We start from the raw sequence: 25,372 nt of genomic DNA on the forward strand, positions 1-25,372 counted from the left end.
TTATTTAGACTATCCACATACCTACAAGTCAGTAGCCCACATATCTATTTACCAAAGCACTTGAACCAACACAATTCTACCTCTTACTTAACAAGTTAGGTGTCATTAATATCCACTCCAACTTGAGGGGGAGTGTTAAGGAAATTGCCCAGACAAAGGCAAATTCATCGGAAGCAAATAAATGCAGGAAATCATGCTTGGAATTGATCCAAACAACATAAAAGGAATACTCACTAGACATAGGCTGATTTGTAGGGATTCAAATTTGATTTAAGCATGATTTAAGCAATTTGCCTGTGAATCTACGTGTATAAATACCCTTATAGTACATTGTAATATTCATACTGAGAAATATAAAATATACATTTATCTTCCTCTCTTCCTTTATGTTATTTCACATTCTGAATTTTTTCATTTTAGACAAATCTATAGCTTTAAAGATGCATGGTTGGCATGACTTTAAGGCCCTGTTTGGGACTCGAAAACTATTAAGGAAAGAGAAGGAAAAGAAAATATGAAAGAATTTATTTTTACATATTTGGTTATAAAAAAAATAAGAAAGAAAACAAAAAAAAAACAAAGAAATGAACAAAATTATAATTTTACACATCATTTACATTTTATTTTTTTGAAATTTTAATCATATTAAAATGAACTTTTATTTTTAATAATATTTGATATAAAATTTAACCTAAATCCTTCAAAAAAGAAGGAAGCGAGAAATTAGGTTTTGAAATTAAAAGATATTTAATTATATGCTTGCAAAAGGAGAAACAGCCATTTAGTCAACTTGAAGTTGTCGGGAAATAAAGATAAATTATTACTTATTGTTCTTGTGTCTAATCATCCACGGCACCGGCATTTGTAAATCAACACCATATGATTTTCTTTTTTTAAAAAATTGAATTTAGAAAATTCAAATGGTCTTGCTAATCTTTTTTTTTTTAATCAAAGGCTGAAATTGAGAGTTTGTAACTTAAGATGGGCTAGCATAGACACAGGCCCATGTCAGCTTTGCTCCACTGCGGGTCCCTAGTGGGCCTGGCCAGACAATAATGGGCCAGCGTGACTTAGGCTGGGTCGGCCAGCCCATGAATTGGTTCTCCCACCCCAAATTTTAATTTCATGACTCTAGACCAGTTTGAAATCCCTCTACTTCAGTTTTAATAATTTAAAAATGTTTTTTTCAAACACAAAATCTACAATTTTAGATATTAAATGAATTATTCATATGCATCTGAACGGGCAGCCAGAAATCGGTCCGGGGCCATCGGATCCGGTGCACAGCCACTAAACGGTTCAAACCCGGTCTGATCTTCACTCTCAGTTCTTCCCCCTGCTTCCATCGCCATCGTAAACACAGATCTCGGTCTGCTTCTTTCTTCTTCTTCAAGCGCTGCAAAACCTAGCAATTCTTCAGAAGTTAGTGTTTGTTCTCTCTCTCTTCCTCCCTCCCTCTCTGTCTCGGCGTATTTACAAGCTCGACTTGTTTATCGACCAGGATAGGATCGAGAATGGACGGCGAGGAGCTGACAGAGCAGGAGACAGCATTATATGATCGCCAGATTAGGGTGTGGGGCGTTGATGCTCAGAGGAGGTACTATTCGTTTCTGTTTTTGATTTTAATCTTGTTCTTAAGTTCTAGGCTGCTGATTTGAATCACAATGCATGAATAAATTTTCAGAGGTGATCTTGTGTACTCATCTATGTTCTAACGGATTTTTTGTTTCAGATTGAGCAAAGCTCATGTATTAGTCAGTGGAATGAAAGGGACTGTTGCTGAGGTAAAAAAAAAATGAAAAAAAGTTAATTGAGAATCCGCTAATGCGTATTTGTTTTCGCCCTTTGCTAATTTGATTATCTGATTTGTTTTGTTTATTTTGTTTATGTATTTTTTTTTTAATTTCAGTATTGTATATGAAGACAAACTCCTTCAATTTGATGACACATATATGTTTTGTTTATATTTTTCTTACCTTTTTTTTTTTTAAGCTATCCATGTATCTAATTTTGCTCTTAGTTTGCTGAGATAATCAATTAATGCTTATTTTAGCACCATTGTCAATTTGTTTTCTTGATTTTTACATTTTAAATGAGAGACCAAACTCTTCCAATATGATGGCTGTGTTTTGTTTGGAGTCCTTTTTTTTGGGGGCGGGGGGCGCTGAGATAGTCAATCCATTGAAGCCTATTTTGGACCCTTTGTATGACTGCAGTTCTGCAAGAACATTGTACTCGCAGGAGTTGGTAGTTTGACGTTGATGGATGATCGGCCCGTGACTGAGGAAGCACTGTCTGCTAATTTCTTGATTCCTCCTGATGAGAATGTGTATAGTGGGAAATCTCTCGCTGAGCTTTGTTGTGATTCTTTGAAAGATTTCAATCCGATGGTTCGTGTTTCTGTGGAAAAAGGTTTACACTTCTTGTTTCTTGCAGTCTTGCAGCTTTTTATTTTTATTTTTTATTAATATAATTTATTTACCATTGATGGGTGTACTCATGCACTCACAAATCATGAGCCTTTTGCACTTTTTTATTTACAAATTGCTCTATGGATGATGTTGAAGCTCCAATTTTAATACATGCAAAAAACGAGTTATGTTCATAAACATTAGAAACTCTTGCATAATGGTGCATTAGGTTTCTGTAAGATAAACCAACTTTTAAAAATGTTTGATGTGATTATGTTGTATGATGGTCATTACTAATCTTGTGCTGAAAATTGTTTGTTATGTCATGGTCTTGTGGCAAAAGAAGAACCTTGTTATGGAGTTTGTGGATGGATATACTTGAAATTTGAAATGTTTGATGTTTGAGACTGGCACTACTTATTGCTGTGACCACAAGCTATGATATGATTGTTCAGTGTTCACGTGGAAGCTAAAATACCGATGTAATTAAACTCAAATTTGGACATCAAGGAATGGGATACAAAAACTTTTTTCTTCCCTTGTAGCTTTGAACTTATAGGCAATTTTCCATCTGATATAGCTGATGGTAAAAAATCTTTAAAATCTTTTGAAACAATTTTTAATCATGTGGACTCCAATCTTAGCCCATTAACCCAAGGCCCATAAATGAAGGGAATTCTTTCACGATGCATCTTGTTGTGCTGCTTCTATGGAGAATAAAGTTAGATTAATTGGAGGGATTTCTATTCTTGCTTCTTACCATTTTACGATAACAGCAATTAGTGAAGAACTGAATTTAATGGGGGATGTGTTCGGCCATCTATCATTGCTATTTTCTTTTGCTCAATCATACAACCACTGTTTCTGCACTTCTAGGCCGGTAGGCCCTAAATATTGGCTCTAGATTACATCGAGGACAGAAAATATTCGAGGAGTAAACCTTTAGGCAGCCATTGTTTGGGTTGAGACTTGTGGATCACATGAATAGTTCGCATTTGATGACCCAAGTTTAGCCTAGCTTGCACCTGCTGTGGGTCTTTCCTTTAGGGGTTTATACAGAGAATTTGTGATAGTTTCCTAGCTTTGGTCAAGTCCTGAAAGATAATATGTGTTGATAATAATAAATTTTGTGTTGTAAAAATTGGATGGAAAAGAATGGTCCTATCTTCTCAGGGAAGAGGAATTCTGGTGCTTTGCTTTGTGATAGGTTTCATTATTTGGCTTCTCTCCAGTCTTTTGCAGAAGCTTGTTTTAAAGGGGTACCTTTCTAGGATCTTCAAAGAGGCTGGAAGGTGGTTCTATTTTGATTGTTTCCTAGCTTATTTTGATTTCTTCTTCTTATAGGAGGATTTCTTCTTTGTACCTTTTTCCTCTACAATGAATATATATTCTTTTTCTATGAAATAATAATAATAAATTCAGCATTGTTATAGCTAATGTCATTATTCTTTGTTTATCAAAAAAGGCTGACCATTATAGTATATATTATGTACATTAAATAAACTTGTTACTGCGTTGCTGCTGCTTTGGGCTCCATCATCTGGTTCTGGTTTAGTAGTGTTCAGGAATTTAGGCTACTAATGTGCTCAATGTGCTCATGACATGGCTATATTGTTTAGCCCAGGCCTCTTCAAAAGTCATTGCCCCCAGCCCCAAAATAGCAGTGATTAGGCTTCATTGAAATGAGCATGAAATTTTCTTGACAGGACAATGGATGAGCTGATTAGATGTTGCTTTTATTTTTCTTTTCTGATCAATAAATGCTTTTCTTTGACTTCTAAAATCGGTTCTTATGAAGGTCATATTAGTTATCATGCAGAAGAACAGGCTCAGTCATATATTTTTAATCTCATATTATTTTTCTCCCATGTATTTTCTAAAGCTAGTGTTCTTGTTGATATGCCACTGACTGAGAAAACTGCTATCATCTAATTTTTCATTTTTACAGGTGATATGTCAAGCTTTGGTGGAGATTTCTATAACAAATTTGATGTCGTAGTTGTCAGCAGTTGCTCCCTTGCAAAGAAAGTAAATTACAAACCCTTCCTTTTTAATAGATGGATGTAGCTTTTAAACAATGCCCTCTTAGATTGTTTTGCAGCTTGTAGCTTATATGCTAACTGATGTTTTTAGTCAAGGTTCTTTTTGGACCCTTTTTCTCATTCTTTTTATAATTTCTCTTGCAGAAATTGATCAATGAGAAATTCCGGAAGTTATCAAAACGCATTGCTTTTTATACTGTTGATTGCAGGAACTCCTGTGGTGAAATATTTGTTGATTTACAGAGTTATATATATTCAAGGGTAATTATGTTGCTTTAGAGCTCTTCAAAGTTCTTTACCATTTGGGATTTATTTGTTGGTACATTTTTGTTTCAGAACAATAATTCTGATAGAAAGTATCAACTGAATATTTTCTATATGATATAATGTTATTATCACATTGCAATTTTCTTTTCAGTCATTATTGATCTATCTTTTTATCAAAGAAATTATCTTTTACAGTTAGAAATTTCATAACATTGACCCATTCACTTAAATATCTACAAATTAGGGGTGTACTTGATTTTTTTTGGTTCGGTTTTACCCAAAACCGAACACCGAACCGAAGCATATCGATTCTTATAATTAAAAACCGTTACCAAACCATGAACTGACGGTTTGGTTTAAAAAAAAAAATTTCTCTGGTTCAATTTTCTGTTTCTAACCGAATTGAACCTCAGCCAATGTTAATAATAGTCAAAGCCCATTAAAAATCAACTGTGTCTTTACTGGAAAAGGGGCTCTATTGGAGAGCACCATGGGATTCCTATGTGGGTCAGGTGCTGTAATGCAAGCTCTCAGCCCATCAGCTAGTAGCTCCCTCTGCCCATCAGCCAGTAGCTGGCTTGGTAATAAAGGGAAGGGGATAACCTGTATTTATAGCTGGGGGAGACTTCAAATCTCTACCTCATCCAATGTGGGACAAGAATAGCTGGGGAGGCTGTATAATGAGTATAGGGAAGGATGATAGGAAGAAGGTTGTACCATGCGTTTGCATTATTGGAGGGAAAGCTGCACCCGGTTGTGAGATTGCAAAGAAGATTATCAAACTTTGTCATGCTGTGGCAGGAAAAATTAATAATGATACAGATGTCGGAGACCACCTAAAACTGGTTTTCATACCTGACTACAATGACTCTGTGGCTGAATTAGTAATATCAGGGAGTGACCTGTCACAACACATAAGCACTGCTGGACATGAGGCATCAGGAACTGGAAACATGAAATTTTTGATGAAGTGACCTTTCACAACACATAAGCACTGCTGGACATTACATCATGAACTGGAAACATGAAATTTTTGATGAATGGATGCTTGCTTTTAGCTACAACAGATGGTTCTACCGTAGAAATTATTGAAGAAGTAGGAGCAGAAAACATGTTTTTGTTTGTTTGGTTTCAATTTGGAGGGATCTGGTAAGAATATGCTCCACTGATTATATATACTTACCCATCATCATCACTTGTTATATATATCTGTATATTTACCTATTTATATATATTATATATATCCTTTATTATATATATATACCCATATGTGTATCATAAATTTATGTAGGGTTTAATAATAATAATAATAATAATAATAATATATATATATATATATATATATATATATTATGAGCATGTGTTTGTGTTGGTGTGAGTATATATAGAACTTTGCATTGTGTATTTGGTGTGTTCCATATATATATATATATATATATACTAGTGGGTACTATATGTATATTTATACATGTGTGTGTGTTGACATACATGTTTATGATATATTTGGTGTGAAATATATTTGGCAATATGTGTGTGCGTGTGTGATTGTTCGGTTTATAAAAAAATACATAAAAAAAGGTTATAAAAAATATATTTGAGTTATTTTGACTCAAAATAAAAAAAATGGAAAAATAAAAATACAAAAAAAGAGGGAAGAGTCTTTATAAAACCCAGAAAATTTTAGAAAAATATTGGAAAATTTCAGAAAATGTATACAAAATTTTGGAAATATTAGGGGATGTTTCTAAAGGTTCTTTTGCTTCTAATTTGCTAGTTTTTCCTTGTTTTTGCCTGTGTGTCCCTATGGTTTTTAAAAAAAAGGCAATGAGGTATTTTAAACCTCATCTGTATTAGCTCTGAGGTGGGGTTTATATAACAAAATCTCCTCATTTGGAGGTTTTATTAGACATTCCTAAATCACATTGAGACAACGTCTTTGGGGGTGCGCAAATCACTCCGCTCAGTGTGAACTTTGTCTAAACCCATTGGGTAAGGATAGGGGAATGCTGGGAACCTATTATTGATAAGGAATAGAGCTTGAACCACACATATTTTAACTCTAATTTCCTCCCTTAGGATAGAGCCTTAGTGAAACCTTGTAGTAGATAAATCTACCTGGGGTTGGGATAGAAACTTCATCACTTCTACATTGGATCTGATTGAGTTTCTTTTGTCTGGTGTCTTACATGTTGCATCCATGTTAGGCATATATGCTACTTCGCCAAGATTTTGGAAAAGCCCGATTTATTCCATGGACAGTTCGACAGTATACAAGGAATAGGAATCTATTGTACAATTATACTTTGAAAGTCAACAAAGTCATTCGGGAGATAGTCTAGGCAGAGAAGCTAGGGTGGTGGTGTTGGCGTGGGTTAGGATGGATACCCAGTCAAATTCTTTAAAGGACTTAAGAAATATTTGAGCAGGGTGGACACCAGAGCGACGTCTGAGGTTTTCTCGGTTGTACGGTCATATCAGATTCTTGTTGCATATGCCAGTGAATTTAGAAATGATGAATGTATTGGTAGAATTTTGGAATCCTTCGTATTGTTGTTTCCCTTTGGAGAGGACGTATATGACCCCAACTATTGAGGAATATACATCGCTGTTGCACTTAATGAAGCTGTAAACACCTTATTGATATACTTAAATAATCCCAAGGTGTCCTTCAGAAAGGAGTTGTGCAAAGCAACATGGATCAAGGTTTAGCAGGCAAGTCGGCAAGTTGGGAAAGAAGATAGAAAAATTGCCTGGGAGCTTTTGAAGACCCTAATAGAAGGGGAGGAAAGGGAAGAGGTTCACTTACACATATTAGCTCTTGCCATCTATGGTTTGATTATCTTTCCTAAGGAATTGGGAGTTATTGACCAAGCTACAGTTTCTTTCATGGTCCAAGTTTAGAAGAGTCAACCCAGTACTGGGTATCTTGGCAGAGACAATTCAATCTCTCAATGCTTGTAGGACAAAGGGGCGAGGAAGATTGAGGTGCTGGGTTCCATTGCTTTATGTTTGGTTTGCAAGCCATTTGTTATGCAGCGAGGGTTTCAATTTATACCCATGACTTACGGTCTGACAAGGTCAGAGTTTGCTTATGATCAAGAGGGAGCTCAGAAATGAATTGGAAGATTTATGTGAACATGGAGGTGTGTGTATTTGATATATTTGGGCATCTGAGTCACTAAGGTTCAAGGAGGCTATGACAGTTGGCATATTAGCAGAATCAATCCTCAGGTTGCAGAGTTTCAAAGGATTCCTACTTTTAAGGGAGAGTCGTCAACAGGTACTCAATCCCAGAAAAGGAGACTCAGAAGGCTGGATGGATACAGGAGGAGCTTTGTTTTGCTGAAGAAAGGGCTACAGGGGCTGAGTTGAATGTTTGGCAAGTGAAAAGAAGGGAGTGGGGGTTAATTATTGAATGCTAGATGAGTGTCAAACAGAAAAGGCATAAGTGCCTACAAGCTGAGGAAGAAATGATAGCTCTAAGAACAAAAGGAAAAACATTTCAAGCTGAGGCTGAATTAAACGTTGAATTATTGAAAACTGCTGAAGTTGAGAATGAAAAGAAATCCTGGAATATACAGGAATTAGTGACCCAATGGCAAGAATGGAGGGATGAATGCAACTAGCTGCAGGCCAAATATCAAGAGATCATACCTAAATGTACAGAGGGCACGATACTGGGAATTTGAATTTCGGGCTTTGGATCATAGGGCATTTGAAATGATCGGTCAAATGCAAGGAGCTGCTAGCAGAGCAAGGGTTATGGCAGAAAAAATGAAGCAAGTGGAACATGGGGTATATCCAAGGCAGTTTAATTCGGAAATGACTCGAGTTATTCATTATGTGCTTCAGGAGTTGGGTTGGTTGGGGCGTTTCCATTAAAAGTATATGTATACTAGAAACTGTTGAAAAAAATAAAAGTTGTGATTATTTCTAATGGAGTAATAAGGATTTTTCTATGAATCTTGGCAAAGTAATTTAGGTTGCATACATATTCATGCATTTGCGTGCATATTTATGTATAATCTCATTAAAAAAGACAACGGAAAGAATCATCCAAACAAAGTTTGGGGGGTGTCAATATTGAGCAGCAAAAGCATCCTTATAATACTAGAAGGAAGGCCAGAATAATGAGTGAACAAATGGAGAACCGCGTGATGGGTTTGGAACAGGGTCAGGAGGAAATGAGTCAGGTTGTAAGGGAGATTAAAGGACAGATGAGCCGCCTTATGGAAATGATGACCACTATAAGCAATGGAAAAGCTGCGCAGATTCCAGAACCTGTGATAGAAGAGGTACCTTTGTTCCCTCTTGGGTTTACACCTATGGAAACTCGTCCTTTAGTCCAACCAATGAATGCGGGGACTGATCCTGGTCCGAGTGCACAACCATTCATCCCAATTGTACTACTGTCAGGGTTCTCGTCAATGGGTACACCACCAATTGTAATTCCTGATTGTAGGGAAAACGGAGTAGCTAGAGAAGCAAGCAAGGAACAAACTCCAGGCTCAGAGTTTGATCATAAATACGAGGTGTTGGAGGAGCGGCTGAGGGCGATGGAGGGAACAAATATGTTTGGATCAGTTGACACATTCGATCCGTGTTTGGTGCCAAATGTGGTTTTGCCTCCCAAATTCAAAGTGCCAGATTTTGAGAAGTTTAATGGCTCAAGATGTCCCTTGACTCCTTATCCATTGCTTTAAGGATAGTTTAATGGGGGCAGCCATAAGATGGTACATCCAATTGGATCGTACAAAGATCTGCACCTAGAAGGATCTAGCTCAGGCTTTTATAGCTCAATACCGACACGTGATTGAAATGGCTCCATAAAGGTTAACACTGCAAAATATGGAAAAGAAAACAAGCGAGACATTTAAGGAGTATGCTTACCAGTGGAGGGAAGCCGCAACTCAAGTACATCCTCTGGTGGAGGATAGGGAGGCCATCTCCTTGTTTGTTAGCGCACTATTTGTCACCTTATTGGGAGTACTCCACAGAACTTTGCAGACGTGGTAACCATGGGAGAACGGATTGAAGGAGCAGTCAACAACAACAACAACAACAAAGCCAAGCCTTAGTCCCACAAGTGGGGTCAGTTATATGAATCCTTTTCCGCCAATTTATGCGATCATGGACCATTTCTTTTGATAGATTCAAGGATATTAAATCCTTACTCACTATCTCCTCCCAAGTTATTTTAGGTCTACCCCTACCCCTTCTACTATTCTCCATAGTAACTAAGTCACTCTTCCTCACAGGTACATTATGTGGCCTACATTGCAAGTGTCCATACCATTTGAGTCGTCTTTCCCTTATCTTATCTTTTATAGGAGTTACACCTAACTTACCATGAATATGTTCATTCTTTAATTTATCTTTCAATGTTATACCACTCATCCATCTAAGCATTTTTATCTCGACAACTTTTACTTTTTGGATATTATGTTTCTTCGTCGCTTAACATTCGGATTCATATAGCATAGCTGGTCTTATAGCTGTTCTATAAAACTTTCTTTTCAATTTTAAGGGTATTCTACGATCACAGAGCACACTTGAAGCACTTCTCCATTTTTCCCAACCTCCTTTAACTCTATGCATTACATCATCTTCAATTTCTCTTTCAGCTTGCATAATAGATCCAAGGTATCAAAATTTACAAGTGCTATTTATTTCTTCATCATCAAGTTTAACTTTGTCTCCAATATTCCTCCTATCATTACTAAAATTACATTTCATATATTTCGTCTTATTTCTACTTATCCTAAAGCCTCTAGATTCCAAAGCTTCTCTCCATAATTTTAACTCAACCTCTACTCCGATCCTAGTTTCATCAATTAATACAATATCATCTGCAAACAACATACACCATGGAACCTCCTTTTGAATACTTTTAGTCAATTGGTCCATCACTAAAGCAAAAAGATAAGGACTCAAAGTAGATCCTTGATGTACACCTATGGTGATTGGAAATTCTCTAGTTTCTCCATCTATAGTCCTTACACTAGTCATTACTCCATCGCACATATCCTTAATGACATCGGTATACCTACTACATACACCCTTTTTCTTCTAAAACTCACCATAGAACTTCCCTAGGTATCCTATCATATGCTTTCTTAAGGTCAATAAATATCATATGCAAGTCCCTCTTCTTTTCCCTAAACTTTTCCATTAATCTTCTTGAAAGATAAATAGCTTCTGTGGTAGATCTCCAAGCATAAAACCAAATTGATTTTCTGAGATCTTCGTTTCTAACCTTAATCTTTGTTCAATTATCCTTTCCTATAGTTTCATTGTATGACTTATAAGTTTAATTCCACGATAGTTACTACAATTTTGAATATCTCCTTTATTTTTGTATATGGGTATTAAAGTGCTTTTCCTCCATTCATTTGACATTTTCTTAGTTTTTACAATTGTATTAAGTAAATTAGTTAACCAAATAATTTCGTTATCACCTAAGCATTTCCAAACTTCAATTGGGATGTTATCTAGTCCCATAGCTTTCCCATTTTTCATCTTTTTTGGTGCAAACCTAACTTCGTTAACTCTAATTTTGCGAATAAATCTTATATTTTTAGTACTTTCCTCATTTGACAATTTTAAGTTTAAGCCTTCTATTTGGTTTTCATTAAACAACTTACTAAAGTAACTTCGCCATCTTTCTTTAATGTCTTCGTCCTTAACCAAGACAATATCATCCTCACTTTTAATACATTTTACATTTTCTAAGTCCTTGCTCTTCCTTTCTTTAGCTTTAGCAAGTTTAAATATATCTCTTTCCCCTTCTTTTGTACCTAATCTGTCATACAAACTATTAAATGATCTATATTTAGCTTCACTAACGGCCTTTTTTGCATCTTTTCTTGCCTCCTTATATTTTTCAAAGTTATCTCTGTTTCTACATTTTTGCCACGTTTTATACCAAATTCTTTTGTCTTTATGATTTTTTGTACGTCTTTATCCCACCACCAACTCTCTTTGCTATTATAGAATCTTCCCCTTGAATCTCTTTTGCTATCTTTTTAATAGAGCTAGCTAATCTATTCCAAAGAGTGTTTGTATCTATCTCGTCCTCTATGGTCCAATCACCATCTTTGATCATTTTATCGTTAAATTTTATTATATTAGGTTCCACCATCTAGTTCTCTTACAGTGGTTAGGCTTTCACTTGGAATAACTTTACAATCCTTGCATGATAAACGATCTACCCTCCTATTTAAAAAAAAAAAATCTATTTGACTTCTATTTTGTCCACTTTTAAAGGTTATTAAGTGTTCTTTTCTCTTCTTAAAGCAAATATTCATTATACTAAAATCATATCACATAGCGAAATCTAAGATCATCTCCCCAGACTCATTTTTGTCTCCATATCCATGTCCTCTATTTATCCTCTCATAATTTTTATTATCTCTTCCAACGTGTCCGTTCAGATCTCCTCCTATAAATATTTTCTCAGTCCTTGGTATGCCTTGTATAATACTATCCATATCTTCCCAAAATTGTTTCTTAAGATTTTTTTGCTAAGCCGACATGAGGAGCATAAGCACTAATGATATTTAGTATCTCTTGTCCTAATACCATCTTGATTTTTATAATTCTATCTCCTACTCTAGTTACATCCACAACGCTATCTTTTAAGTTTTTGTCTATAATAATGCCTACTCCATTCTTATGTTTTTCTTTTCCAGTGTACCAAAGTTTAAATCCTGATTTATCAATTTCTCTAGTTTTCTCCCCCACCCACTTAGTTTCTGTATAGTAATTCTTCTTCTGATCATTATATCCACAATTTCCATGCTTTTATCCGTAAGTGTCCTTATATTCCAAGCTGCTAATCTAATCTTAGTTTCCTGAACTAATGTTTTTACCTGCCCATGTCTAGAATGATGTAGGAACCCTCACATATTTGACACCGTCCATATTGAAGGAGCAGTCAAGATGGGAAAAATGAAGTATACAGGGACTGAGCAAAGCTCCTCAAAGAAATGGATTGGGAAAAAGGAGGGTGAGATCTAGATGGCTAGATGATACAAAGTCGCCCTCATCAGGAGGGAGGTGCTAGATGGTTGAATAAGAATAATGTGTATGAGCTAGTGGTCAATAATATAGCACAGCAAGGTGCACGGCCGCACTTGATATCCTCCAGTTTTTCACCAACTATAGGACTACAGAATTTTCAGATGCTAGAAAGAAGAAGAAGGAGAATTGAGATCCAACCAATTCCGATGACTTATGCGGAGTTGTTTCCACAATTGTTGGAAAAACAATTAGTTAAACCTGTTCCGGGAGTGCCAGTGCATCCTCCATTCCCTAAATGGATCAATATACTCTCATAAAAGACTAACCATTCTTCCCTTTTCTTTGTCAGATAACAAGGCCCCAATTTTTACTTACCTTGGCTCCTTCCCAGTTCCTAGGTTAATCGTTAAAATAGGATCCTCACTAGAAATTGATTTTTTTTTTCCCTCAAGCTCTATCATTCTCAATATTTCAGGAGGTAAATCCACCTCCTCCTCATCTACCTCTGCCTTATTGATTATATTCTCAAAGTTAACCTCCTCCTTAGAGCTCTCTATACTAGTAAGGACATCTCCTGTTTTTTTGCACAAAATCCAAGCAAAAACAGACAATTTTATACAATGAGATGTGACTGAAAAATGCATGTTTTATTCCATTTAAATTTTAAAATGATTTAAAACAAAAAGAAATGAGGAATCATTCCCCTTCATAAAAAAATTTCAAATTACATTGAGTCTGCCATCATTGGATACTCGAACTCCTACCAATTCTTCAATTCTGTATCCACAGCAACAGGATACACCCAACCTTCTGAAATTCCCTCTGCATTTAACTGATCGACCATGGAAATGATCAACTGTTTAAAATCTTGATTAAGCCGCTTGATTAAGCCGCTTTGAGAATCTTGGTTCTGACTCGTTATCTGGCCTTAGCATTCCCCCACTCCGGAATGTTTTGGATAATGCAAGAAATTTCGTTTCTTTAGAACAAATTTCCTGCCCCAAAAGGCGTGCCATCCTCTTCCTCCTTTCTTCTGCATTTTTCCTGCTCTCTGCATATGTAGGGACATATCCTAGCCCCTCCTGTGCTTTCGGCAATTGTATAGGTGCTGAAACCCCTTGCAATTCCCTGCCTAGACCTTGTCCCAACTTATATCTTCCCCAAATCATTTCCTTCGCTACCATTTCTACTGCGGTTGAAATATGTGGTCGAGGAATTGAAGAACCTTCAGCTATGTATGTCACACTTACCACCTTGAAGGACTGAATAGAATCCTCAAGTGCTTCCTTAGCAGCTTCTGCATAAGGAGTTGAGGAGGGCTTTGTCACCGTTAGATCCGTTTCCCAAAATACACATTAACTTCCCTTCTACCACGAACTTCACTTTTTGGTGAAGTGACGACAACACTGCCCCTGCCATATGTATCCATGGTCTGCCTAACAAGCAATTGTATGAAGGTGAAATAGCCATAACCTGAAGTGTTACATTGAAAATTGTGTGTCCAATCTGAATTGGTAACTCAATAATTTCCACTGACTCCCTGCGTGTCCCAACAAAGGCTCTGATTATCAGGTCACTTTGTTGCATATATGAGATATCAACCAGCAGCTTCTGCAGTGTAGTCATCGGCATCACATTTAGAGATGAACCATTATCAATTAGCACTCTTGCAACTATATGATCCTTACACCTGGTAGAAATTTGAAGTGCTTTGATATGTTCCTGTCCCTCTGGCAGAATTTCTTCACTAGTGAAGGTCACAAAATTAGCTGCTGTGAGACCTCCAATGATATGATCGAAATTTTCCACACTAATATCATGTGGGACATGCCTGGTTAATAACCTTCATGAGCACTTCCCTGTGTGCCTCTGAGCTAAGAAGCAAAGAGAGTACATAGATGCAGGCAGGAAGTTTACTAAGTTGCTCAACTACGCTGTATTTGCTTTGTTTTATAATCCTCAAGAACTCAATGGCATCCTTGGGGGAAACCGAATTTTTTATATTCCTTCCTAATTCTACCTCTGTTGGCTGCTTACTCCTCTGAATTTCCTCCTTTTTTTTTCATTTTTTCTCCTTAAGGAAAACCCTCTAAATGCTCTGGAGTATAGATCCTACCACTCCGAGTGATTCCACTTATGCCAACATTATTGCTGACCTCTCCTTTGTCCTTTCCATTCTCCCCCACTAACCAAGCAATTATATCTCTAGGGTGCCACTCTACTGTTTGAATATGGAAAAGGACCTAGAACTGATATGTGGAACTGATATGGTCAGCTTAGCAGGTCCCCTGCACGCTTCCTCTACAATTGAAGTACCTCTTTGAGTACCTGTTAGAACAAGAGGCTTATGGGTGTATAACAGGTGTGTTGCCTTGTAACCCTTCTTTTCCAGAGTACATACTGCCACGCCTTCCTCCTCTGCATAGAATTCTACTAGATTGGAGTCTATTAAGCTCTGAAGGAACCGGAAAAAAGTCTTGTATTCTTGGATGGAAAAACCCTCTTCCCTTTGACAATTGCATGCTGTTCCTGTAGCGCAGAATGCCTCCTTTTCTAGTACTACAGCTTGGTACAATTCCATGTAGATCACATTGAATGGAGTTTGAATTTGATCTATCGCCTCCCTTTCGATTCTACCATCTTCCTCCCCAATGGCACCTACTGCATTCCCACCATGATTGGGTAGTGGGTTTCCATGTACGTTGGGCTTTTTCGTGTCGAACTTCAGCCAACCCGCATCTCTTAAAGTCCGCACCTTGTATTTAAAAGACCAACATTTGTCTATTGAGTGTCCAAGGGCGTTAGCATGATATTCACATCGTGACTCTGGCTCGTACCATTTAGGGAATGGAGGATGCACTAACACTCCCGGAACAGGTGCAACTAATTGTTTTTTCCACCAATTGTGGAAACAACTCCGTGTAAGTCATTGGAATTGGTTGGATCTCAATTCTCCTTGTTCTTCTTTCTGGCATCTAAAAATTCTGTTGTCCTTTAGTTGGTGAAGGACTGGAGGATATCAAGTGTGGCTGTGCACCTTGGTGTGCTATATTATTGACTGCTGGATCATACACGTGATTCTTATTCAACCATCTAGCACCTCCTTCCTAATGAGGGCGACTTTGTATCATCTGGGTCTCACCCTCCTCCTTTTTTCCAATCCATTTCTTTGAGGAGCTTTGCTCGGTCCCTGTATACTTCATTTTTCTCATCTTGACTGCTCCTTCAATCCGTTCGATAATTCAACGTTTAATTCAGCCTCAACTTGAAGTGCTTTTCCTTTTCTTCTTAGAGCTATCATTTTTTCCTCAGCTTGTAGGCACTTTTCTCTTTTCTGTTTGACACTCCCCGCTCCCTTATTTTCACTTGCCGAACATTCAACTCAACCCCTATAGCCCTTTCTTTAGCAGAATGAAGCTCTTCTTGCAACTTTGCTTTTTCCTATATCCATCTAGCCTTTTGAGTTTCCTTTTTTCTGGGATTTTGTAACTATTGACGACTCTTCCTGAAAAGCAGTAATCCTTTGAAACTTTGCAATCTGAGGATTGATTTTGCTGATACGCCAACTGTCATAGCCTCCTTGAACCTCAGTAACTCGGCTGCTTGAATCTATCAAATACACACACCTCCATGCCAACATAAATCTTCCAATTCGTTTTTGAGCTCCCTTTTGATCATAAGCAAACTCTGACCCTGTCAAACCATAAGTCATGGGTATAAACTGAAACCCTCGCTGCATGGCAAATGGCTTGCAAACCAAACATAAAGCAATGGAATGCAGCATTTCAATCTTCCTCACCCCTTTGTCCTGCAAGCATTGAGAGATCGAAATGTCTTTGTCAAGATATCCGGTACTGGGTTGACTCCATTCTGAACTTGGACGATGAAAGAAACTGTAGCTTGGTCAATAACTCCCAATTCCTTAGGAAAGATAATCAAACCATAGATAGCAAAAGCTAATATGTGTAAGTGAACTTCTTCCCTTTCCTCCCCTTCTATTAGGGTCTTTAGATGCTCCTAGGTGATTTTTCTATCTTCTTTCCCAACTTTCCGACTTGCCTGTTGAACCTTGACCGCTGTTGCTTTGCACAACTCCTTTATGAAAGACACCTTGGGATTATGTAAGTATATCCAATAAGGTGTTTGCAACTTCATTAAGTGCAGCAGCGATGTATACTCCTCCATAGTTGGGGCCATGTATACCCCCCCCTAAGTGAAAGAGCAATAAGAGGGATTCCCAAATTCTACTAGTACATTCATCAGTTCTAAATTCACTGGTATATGCAACAAGAATCCGATATGATCGTTCACCGAGAAAACCTTAGACGTCGCTCTGGTGTCCACCCTGCCCAAATGTTTCTTAACTTCTTTAAAGAATTTGATCGGCTATCCATCTTGATTCACGCCGGTAGCACCACCCTAGCATCTCTGCTCAGACTATCTCCCCAACGACTTTGTTGACTTTTAGAGTATAATTGTACAGTAGATTCCTCTTCCTTGTATACTGTAGAACCCTCCATGGAATAAATCGGGCTTTTCCAAAATCTTGGCGAAGTAGTATATATGCCTAAAGTGGATGCAACATGTAAGACACTACACAAAAGAAATTGAATTAGATCCAATGTAGAAGTGATGAATTTTCTATCCCAACCCTTGGTAGATTTATCTCCTACAAGGTTTCACCAAGGCTCTATCCTAAGGGAGGAAATTAGAGTTAAAATATGTGTGGTTCAAGCTCTATTCCTTATCAAAAATAGATTCCCAGCATTCCCCTATCCTTACCCAGTGGGTTTGGACAAAGTTCACACTAAGAAGAGTGGTTCGCGCGCCCCCAAAGACATTATCTCATGAGAGCTAATAGTACTTACTACACTCCTATCTATTCCTAAAAGGTAAAATCCGGGTAGGAGGCTCTTGAAAATGTGTGCTCATATATTTCTTTTAAAGTCTATCCCCATAACACCCACACATCATTAAACCCTGCACATGATCATTCATTTATTCCAAACATACAAGAATTAATCATATAAGAATTATCTACAAGAAAAATATTCACAAAAAAACACAACAGTTCTTATTTACAGGCAAAACATCATGGAACAAACAAAATACCATTAAATTTATATTCAGGATAATTCATAATTGACTAATGACTCGACTCTCATATAATCCCTAGCGGAGTCGCCAATGCTGTCGTGACGTCCCGTGAGCGAGGGCCTCGGGGAGGGGAGGGAATAAAATATGATGATATTGAAAAATTTGGATTTGGAGTCACCACTAACCTATTTTTTCCTTAGTATGGTTAGAACATCTAATTACTACTCATTTGATTGGTCACTAGACTCAACCTAGGTCAAGGAACTAGTAATCTCGGTTTGCTTTTACTAGAGTTGGGATCGGGAGTACAGTTATGCAAGGGGAAGGTATTCGCACTCCCTACACACCCTTTCTACGAACGATACCTAATTAATTGTGAATTATCCCCAAACTGAATTTAATAACCTCTAATGAACTCCAAAAAAAATAACTGAATAAATAATAAATATATGAACAAAATTACTAGGAAATTAAAAATCTTAGTGTGATTTAGGAATGTCTAATAAGACCTCCAAATGAGGGGATCTTATTAGATAAACTCCCCTCAGAGCTAATACAAGTGAGGTGTAAAATACCTCATTGCCCTTTTTAAAAATCATAGGGACACACATAGGTAAAAACAAGGAAAAATTGGCAAATTAGAAGCAAAAGAACCTTTAAAAACATCCCCATATTTTTCCAAAATTTTATAGAAATTTTTTGAAATTTTCCAATATTTTTCTAAGATTTTCTGGGTTTTATAAAGACTCTTCCCTATTTTTTTTTTTGAATTTTTATTTTTCCATTTTAAAAAAATTTTGAGTCAAAAGAATTCAAATATATTTTTTTTATAAACTTTTTTTTAATATTTTTTTATATAACAAATAATCACACACACACACACACACACTCACACACACACATATTGCTAAATATATTTCACACCAAATATATCATAAATACATATGTCAACACACACATGTATAAATATATATATATATATATATATATATATATATATATATAGTACCCAGTAGTATATGTATATATATATGGAACACACACCAAATACATAATACAACAACAAAACTAAGCCTTAAGCCCCACTAGGTGGGATCGGATATATAAATCATTTTCTGCCAATTTATGTGATCATGGACCATTTCTTTTGATAGATTTAGGGATATTAAATTCTTATTTACTATCTTCTCTCAAGTTATTTTAGATCTACTCCTACCTCTTCTACTGCCCCCTACAGTAACTAACTCACTCTTCCTCACTAGTGTACTATGTGACCTACGTTACAAGTGTCCCTATCATTTGAGTCGTCCCTCCCTTATCTTATCTTCTATAGGAGCTACACCTAACTTACCACGAAGATGTTCATTCCTTAATTTATCTTTCAATGTTATACCACTCATCAATCTAAGCATTTTCATCTCGACAATTTTTACTTTTTGGATATTATGTTTCTTTGTCACTCAACATTCCGATCTATGTAGCTTAGCTGGTCTTATAGCAGTTCTATAAAACTTCCATTTCAATTTTAAGGGTATTTTATGATCACAGAGCACACTTATATATACTCACCAATACAAACACGCTTATAAAAAATATATATATATATATCTATTATTATTATTATTAAACCCTACATAGATTTATGATACACATATGGGTATATATATATAAATGAATGGAGCATATTCTTACCAGACCCCACCAAATTGAAAATTCACTCCCCACAATTATTAAGAAAAAATTTCTTTTCTCCCTTTTACCTTTCTTTCTTTCTATCCCTTCTTGTCTTTTTGCTCTCTCTCTCTCTGCGTATCCTCTCTCCCTCTCATCTCTCTTTGATCTGTTCTACTCCCCCCTCTCTCTCTCTCTCTCTCTCTCTCTCATTTTTCTTCTTTTCCTTCTCTTTTCTTCTATTTTCTTTCTTCTCTCTCATGGATCCGATGATCTTATTTTGTTGTAGGTTTGAAACCGAAAGTAGGCACGGAGGCTTTCGACCCTTCGGCCAACCCAAATAAGTACCCCTTCCCTTCTCATTTTTGCTTTTATATTTCTGGGTTTCTTGGGAATTTTCTCGGGATTCTCTTGGGAGCCAAATAGGCTCCCTAGGGTTAACTGGGGTTATTCTTAACTCGAGGGTTAGGTTAACGGTCCAGGAATCAATGGACCCAGGTCTAGGTGGACTTGGATCCGAAGGAGTTTTGGTCAATTGGTTGGGTCTTGACCCACGGGTCGGGTCAACCGGGGTTCAATAGATCGGGTTAGTGGACCTGGTCTAACAGGTCGGATCCATCTCCCAATTTCTGAGCATAATTTTTTATTTTTTATTTTTTATTTTTTCTATTGTTTGAATGGATTGAAATGAAATGAAAATGAAATAACCAAATACATAAGAATAAAACCCAAAAACCTACTTGCTGTCTTCCACTCCTTCAGTTTTGAAGCTGGGTGTTGTGAAGCTTTATGATTTCTTCCACGGTATGCTTTCTCTACGTGTGGTGCTCTTGTGTACTCCCCTTTCATGTTGATTCCTGATTGTATGATCTTCTTGCCTCTGTCTGCACCTCTGATTGCTTCTAGATCTTGTCTGGTTGACTGCTTATAAATTGTTCTTACTTACTACTGCCCCCCCTTTCTTCTTCAGAAAGCCTCCATTTATAGGCTTGAGGAGCATTGTGTGTGGCATTTTAAAATACAACTAAATTCACCAGCCAATGTTGTCAATTAATCCACCGGCCTGTTCAGTATTGCAAACAGCCAATCCACCGTCCTATTCATTATTGCAGCCAACCAATCCACTGGCCTATTCTATGATTAACAAACAGCCAACTAATTTCTCTTTTTTTGTGCAGGTGCCAGCATAGATTTGGAGAATCTGGACTCCTTTTTAATATACATACATATATATATATATATGTATATATTATTTTTGTGTTTTTCTGAAGGTTTTTTTTTTCTATGCTTATTTATTTATTTATTGTATTTTCTCTGCTGTCAATGTGTACATAGTACAATAATAAAAATAAAGATGCCCTTTTCTTGTTATATTTGGCCTCGGACAAAATGGGGTGTCAACAAACAGTTTTGTCACTCTTTGCTTGTTGAAGTAGTTTTATTTTTCATTTTTAATGTTTCAAATAATTACTAAAATGGCACATTGTTTTCCAATTTTCCAAATTTATAAAGAAAAGTTGGAAAACATCTTTTCATTATTTTTCTAGATCTCTAACTCTTACTTTGCAAATGGGAGCATGAAATTTGGATCTTGGACTTTAATTTGTGTGGATTATGTATAGAGTTTCTTTTAAACACTAATCCAAATTCAAGCCCTAAAATCCATGATTCTAAGTATACCTTATATAAATTTTGGAAAATTAGAAAACAAATTGTCATTTTGGTAATTATTTTGAATTCTAGAAATAAAAAATAAATTTTTTTTTTTGCACATTTAATCAAAAAATTATTTTTTACCTTTTTGATACTAATTTTGAAAAATTAAAAAATAAGTTAAAATTTTTATAATTCATTGGAAAACTATAAGTTGGAAAACAAAAAATGTTTTCCACAACTAAATGGGCCTTAGCATTCCTCTCACTGACCACAGGTTATATATTTTACGGACTGGAGGTTGAACCATACTAGCATGCTTATGGAATGCTTATCTTATAAGTTGTAACTAAACATTTAAACATATCATGAAAATTTATACTCTTCAATTTCTGAGTCGTTGAGCATGAAATCAACTAAGAGCATTACTTTGATGAACCTGAGTTATGAGAAATAATGTGCCATGCGGGGAAAGTATTTCTCAACTTAGTTCATATAACAATTTCTTATGATGAAACTTGTATTATGAAGTTAAAACTTGTTTAGATGAATAGATGGTAAAAAGTTTAAGATTTTAAACATCCTTTTAAATTTGTGTTTATTGATGACAGGAGTAATGTTACTTTTGTTTTTCTTTTTTCTCAGAAAAAACTTGATGAAACTGTTGAATGCCAATTGCATTATCCAAGTTTTGAGGTATGCTTTGCTTGGCTATATTTGATTTGAATTATTTTTAGTTATATTGTGTTTGGCATTCTGCCTTCTCAGTTTAGACTGCATAATGGATAAAAAAACCAAAATATCTTTTTTATATGTTGACTGTATGATTCTGCTGTGGCTATTCTGAAGTTAATGAAAATGTCACTTGGACTGTTCATTGTCTTGAAGTGATTGATTAGTTATAGAGCATGCAATGGATGTGGATTTTCCTTTCAAAATTGAAGTTGGTTAGGACTAGTTGGGATTCAAGGAACATTAAAGCATCCAAACACATTTGCCACTTATTTTATGTCATTCAATGGTGTCAACATTTTCTTGTCAATAAGATCTCAGGAAAAAGTTTACACTTAGGGCATATTAAAACTTGCCACCTGCTATATAAGTATTACTGCTTACATCGTTGTTGACTTTGAACATACTGATCCTTGAGTATGCAATATGGGTGTTATGCTGATTCCACAGTGGACAGCATTCTTTGACTTGAACATAGAGGATGACTTTTGATTAGGGGTGTATTCAGCGTTGATTTTGAGTTACAACATTGAGATACTTGAACTTGACTTAGAAATTTTAAGCTGAAAATTTGACTCGATCTCAGTGTTTAGTCCTGCAAAGGAAAAATCACATTTTTCTCGCTCACTTTGTACAACAACTACAACAATAACAAGCCTCAAGTCCACTAAGTGAGTTAGGCGATATGAATCCTTTTTTCCGCCAATTCAGTCGATCAAGAGTATTTTCTTTGACTAACTTAAGGGCTGTTAAATCCTTCCTCACAACTTCAATCTAAGTTATTTTTGGTTTTCTCCGCCCTCTTCTAGTTCGATTAGCAATAATTAGCTCGTTCCTCAGTCTCACTCACTTTGTATTTACATGAATAAGACCAAACATTTCAAATCCATTTTAATGTTGCATAATTTTATAATTGCTTGTGTATTTTGTTCAATTTGTTTGATTTCAACTAGTATATATCTTATTCCTTGAACAAATAGAGAATTATCAACTAGTGATCTTAAATATCAAGTTGTCTGCCTTCCATTGGACATTTGTGCTACCTTTTCAAAAGAATTTAAGTGATTGCAATCATAAGATCAGCATGTCCTTTATGAAACTGCAAATTTTGCCCCCCATTTTATGTGTAATGTGTTTTCAGAGGAGTCTGCCATGTAACTTATATTTCATTTTCTTAATAAAAGAATAGACTATTAGACTGTCAGTCTTGAAAGTATTCCTGATATTTGCCTGTTGATATATATATATATATATATATATATATATATATATATATATATATATATATTTCTATTTTCGAACTCAGTTTGAAATTGATCTGTGCATGGGATTCTTTCTTGCCAGGAAGCTGTTGCCATACCATGGAAATCACTTCCCAGGAGAGTGTCAAAGCTATATTTTGCTATGCGAGGTTGGATAAAATTTCTCAATCGTTACTTATGAAAGGCATTCGCAGTTATTATTTTTCTCCATGTGCCGTGGGAAACAGCTTGCATGCACACGGGGGGTATGAGTGTGGATTTGGGTTTATGGTGAATTTACCAGTAGAGCGCTGTTTTTTGCATGAATGTTAGTTAATCTCCTAGTCTACAAGTATGTGTTGAGCAAAGAGCATATATAGGTTTGCTGTTCTTTGTACTCCTGTTTTCTTTGCATTCATGAAAAAAATCTTGCATGGCAGCAGAGATTTTTGTCTTTTTTGTTTGTTTGTTTTATTTATTTATTTTTCCTTTTCAAGTGTCAACTCTATTTTTTTTAAAGAAAAAAATTCCAAAGTGGATTTTGCTTTCCCATGGAAATTTCCCACCCTTTTGTTTGTTCCCTACTTTAACCAATATAATATAAAGTTCCTGAAAAAATTTCGGCTCTAGTTTCAGACTCTGCAGGTTCATAGACAAAGCATGACATTGAATATCTAACTTGCTTCTTGTCTTTTCAGTGATAGAAAGGTTTGAGGAGGTTGAGGGGCGTGGTGCGGGGGAGATTTCATTAGCAGATCTTCCAGGCATTCTGAAACTGAGAAAGGAACTTTGCGAGGCACATGTAAGTTAATTTGAAATCTGCTGATGATGTATTGAGTAATGATGCTATATTGCTATTTGTCACGGTCCCCCATCGGATGTGTACTAGGTAGATTTTGGATTTATAAGGATGGTTTGGCATTCAACAATGCAAGATGTCTTTTATAGGACAAACCCGTGAGGCCAATGGGCCAAAGCGGACAATACGTCACCAGTGTTGTGCCTAGAATCGTTACATTTGGTATTAGAGCTATCATGGGGGTACTGTCATGTGGGTGGATTCTCCACAGAGGTGTAAGCCACTTTGACTAGGGCGTTAGAGATCGAACAGGAGAGCCTGTCACGGTCCCACATCGGATGTGTACTAGAGAGATCTTGAATTTATAAGGATGACTTGGACTTAACTATGCGAGGCACCTTTTATAGGACAAACCCGTGAGGCTAGTGGGCCAAAGCGGACAATACCTCACCGGAGTTGGGTCCAGGACCATTATACCGTGCCTATTCTAACCCCTGCCATTTTTGCCATCATAGCTGCTGAATGAAGCTCATATCCCCAATGCTCTCCTGGAAAGACTGGCGGCAGGTACAAGAGAATTCCCCCCAGTGTGTGCCATTCTCGGGGGCATTCTTGGACAGGTACCTCATGCCATCTTCCTTTTCGATTTATTTAAATCTTTAATTTTAGAACCATTAATAACTTCATTGCATACATCTTACACTTTAATCTCTTAGGAGGTTATCAAAGCCATATCAGGCAAAGGGGATCCCCTCAAGAATTTCTTCTTCTTTGATGCTATGGATGGGAAAGGCATAATCGAGGACATATCGAATCCTAACAGTGGAACCACCTAGTAGGCACTGGTCTGAGCCTTCTCCTTGGATTGGTATAGACTATAGGAATGTAACATTTTGGGCATCCATGTATGATAACTACCAGAGAGGAAATCCCAGAATTTTGATGATGCATTTTTAGGAAATCGATCCCCTGTTGTTTATTTTATCACGAGCTTGAAAATTTTCTAGTTCAAACAAGCATCACTAATCTTTCTGGGGTTTTCCCAGCCCACAATATCTATCAACTCCTCAATATATTTATATGCTGACATACATCTATGATCATCTAGCTAGTCTTAGTAATATTCGTCCCGAAGCTGTCTGTGTTTGTGTGCGCACACGCACATGTTTTTTGGAATGTTGAGCTGAGATATAGAACAATCTTAATCTTATGTTTGGAGAGACTGTATATTTGGATTTGGATGAGATGCAATATAAAATTGTGTTGTTAAATCTATTTAAATCTAAATTTAATGTTTGAAATTGATGCTCTCCAATGACAAAAAGTTTTGTTATGCAAAAATTTCAATATAATCAAGGTTTAATTAAATTAATTATTATAAAAATAAATGTGTGTCTAAACAACCAATTAGATTTGAAGCTTTAAGTCTTCAACCAA

At 36.3% G+C, this 25,372-nt stretch overlaps 1 protein-coding gene across 2 annotated transcripts; it reads left to right on the forward strand.

Annotated features, from left to right (window-relative positions):
- The first annotated feature begins 1,098 nt into the window (after window positions 1-1,098).
- LOC131160696 (SUMO-activating enzyme subunit 1A-like) lies at window positions 1,099-25,026 on the forward strand. Of its 2 annotated transcripts, none has more exons than XM_058116553.1 (11): window positions 1,099-1,422; window positions 1,502-1,597; window positions 1,733-1,784; window positions 2,217-2,412; window positions 4,360-4,439; window positions 4,598-4,714; window positions 21,809-21,859; window positions 23,240-23,306; window positions 23,835-23,938; window positions 24,451-24,555; window positions 24,652-25,026. In XM_058116553.1, the coding sequence occupies exons 2-11, from the start codon at window positions 1,515-1,517 to the stop codon at window positions 24,769-24,771; spliced, it is 975 nt and encodes a 324-aa protein (XP_057972536.1). In that variant the 5' UTR covers window positions 1,099-1,422; window positions 1,502-1,514; the 3' UTR covers window positions 24,772-25,026. The 2 variants fall into 2 exon arrangements, with proteins under 2 accessions (XP_057972536.1, XP_057972537.1); XM_058116554.1 differs by having other exon boundaries at window positions 1,507-1,597.
- The last annotated feature ends 346 nt before the right edge of the window (window positions 25,027-25,372 follow it).

The sequence above is a fragment of the Malania oleifera genome, chromosome 7 (assembly GCF_029873635.1).
Source record: "Malania oleifera isolate guangnan ecotype guangnan chromosome 7, ASM2987363v1, whole genome shotgun sequence".
NCBI lineage: Eukaryota > Viridiplantae > Streptophyta > Magnoliopsida > Santalales > Ximeniaceae > Malania > Malania oleifera.

Excerpts from the sequence above, each read along its gene's own strand:
- LOC131160696 (XM_058116553.1), top strand. The coding sequence starts at position 1,515 with ATGGACGGCGAGGAGCTGACAGAGCAGGAGACAGCATTATATGATCGC. Across the intron at positions 21,860-23,239 it reads TGCATTATCCAAGTTTTGAG|GAAGCTGTTGCCATACCATG; the intron begins GTATGCTTTGCT and ends CTTTCTTGCCAG. Across the intron at positions 24,556-24,651 it reads TCGGGGGCATTCTTGGACAG|GAGGTTATCAAAGCCATATC; the intron begins GTACCTCATGCC and ends TTAATCTCTTAG.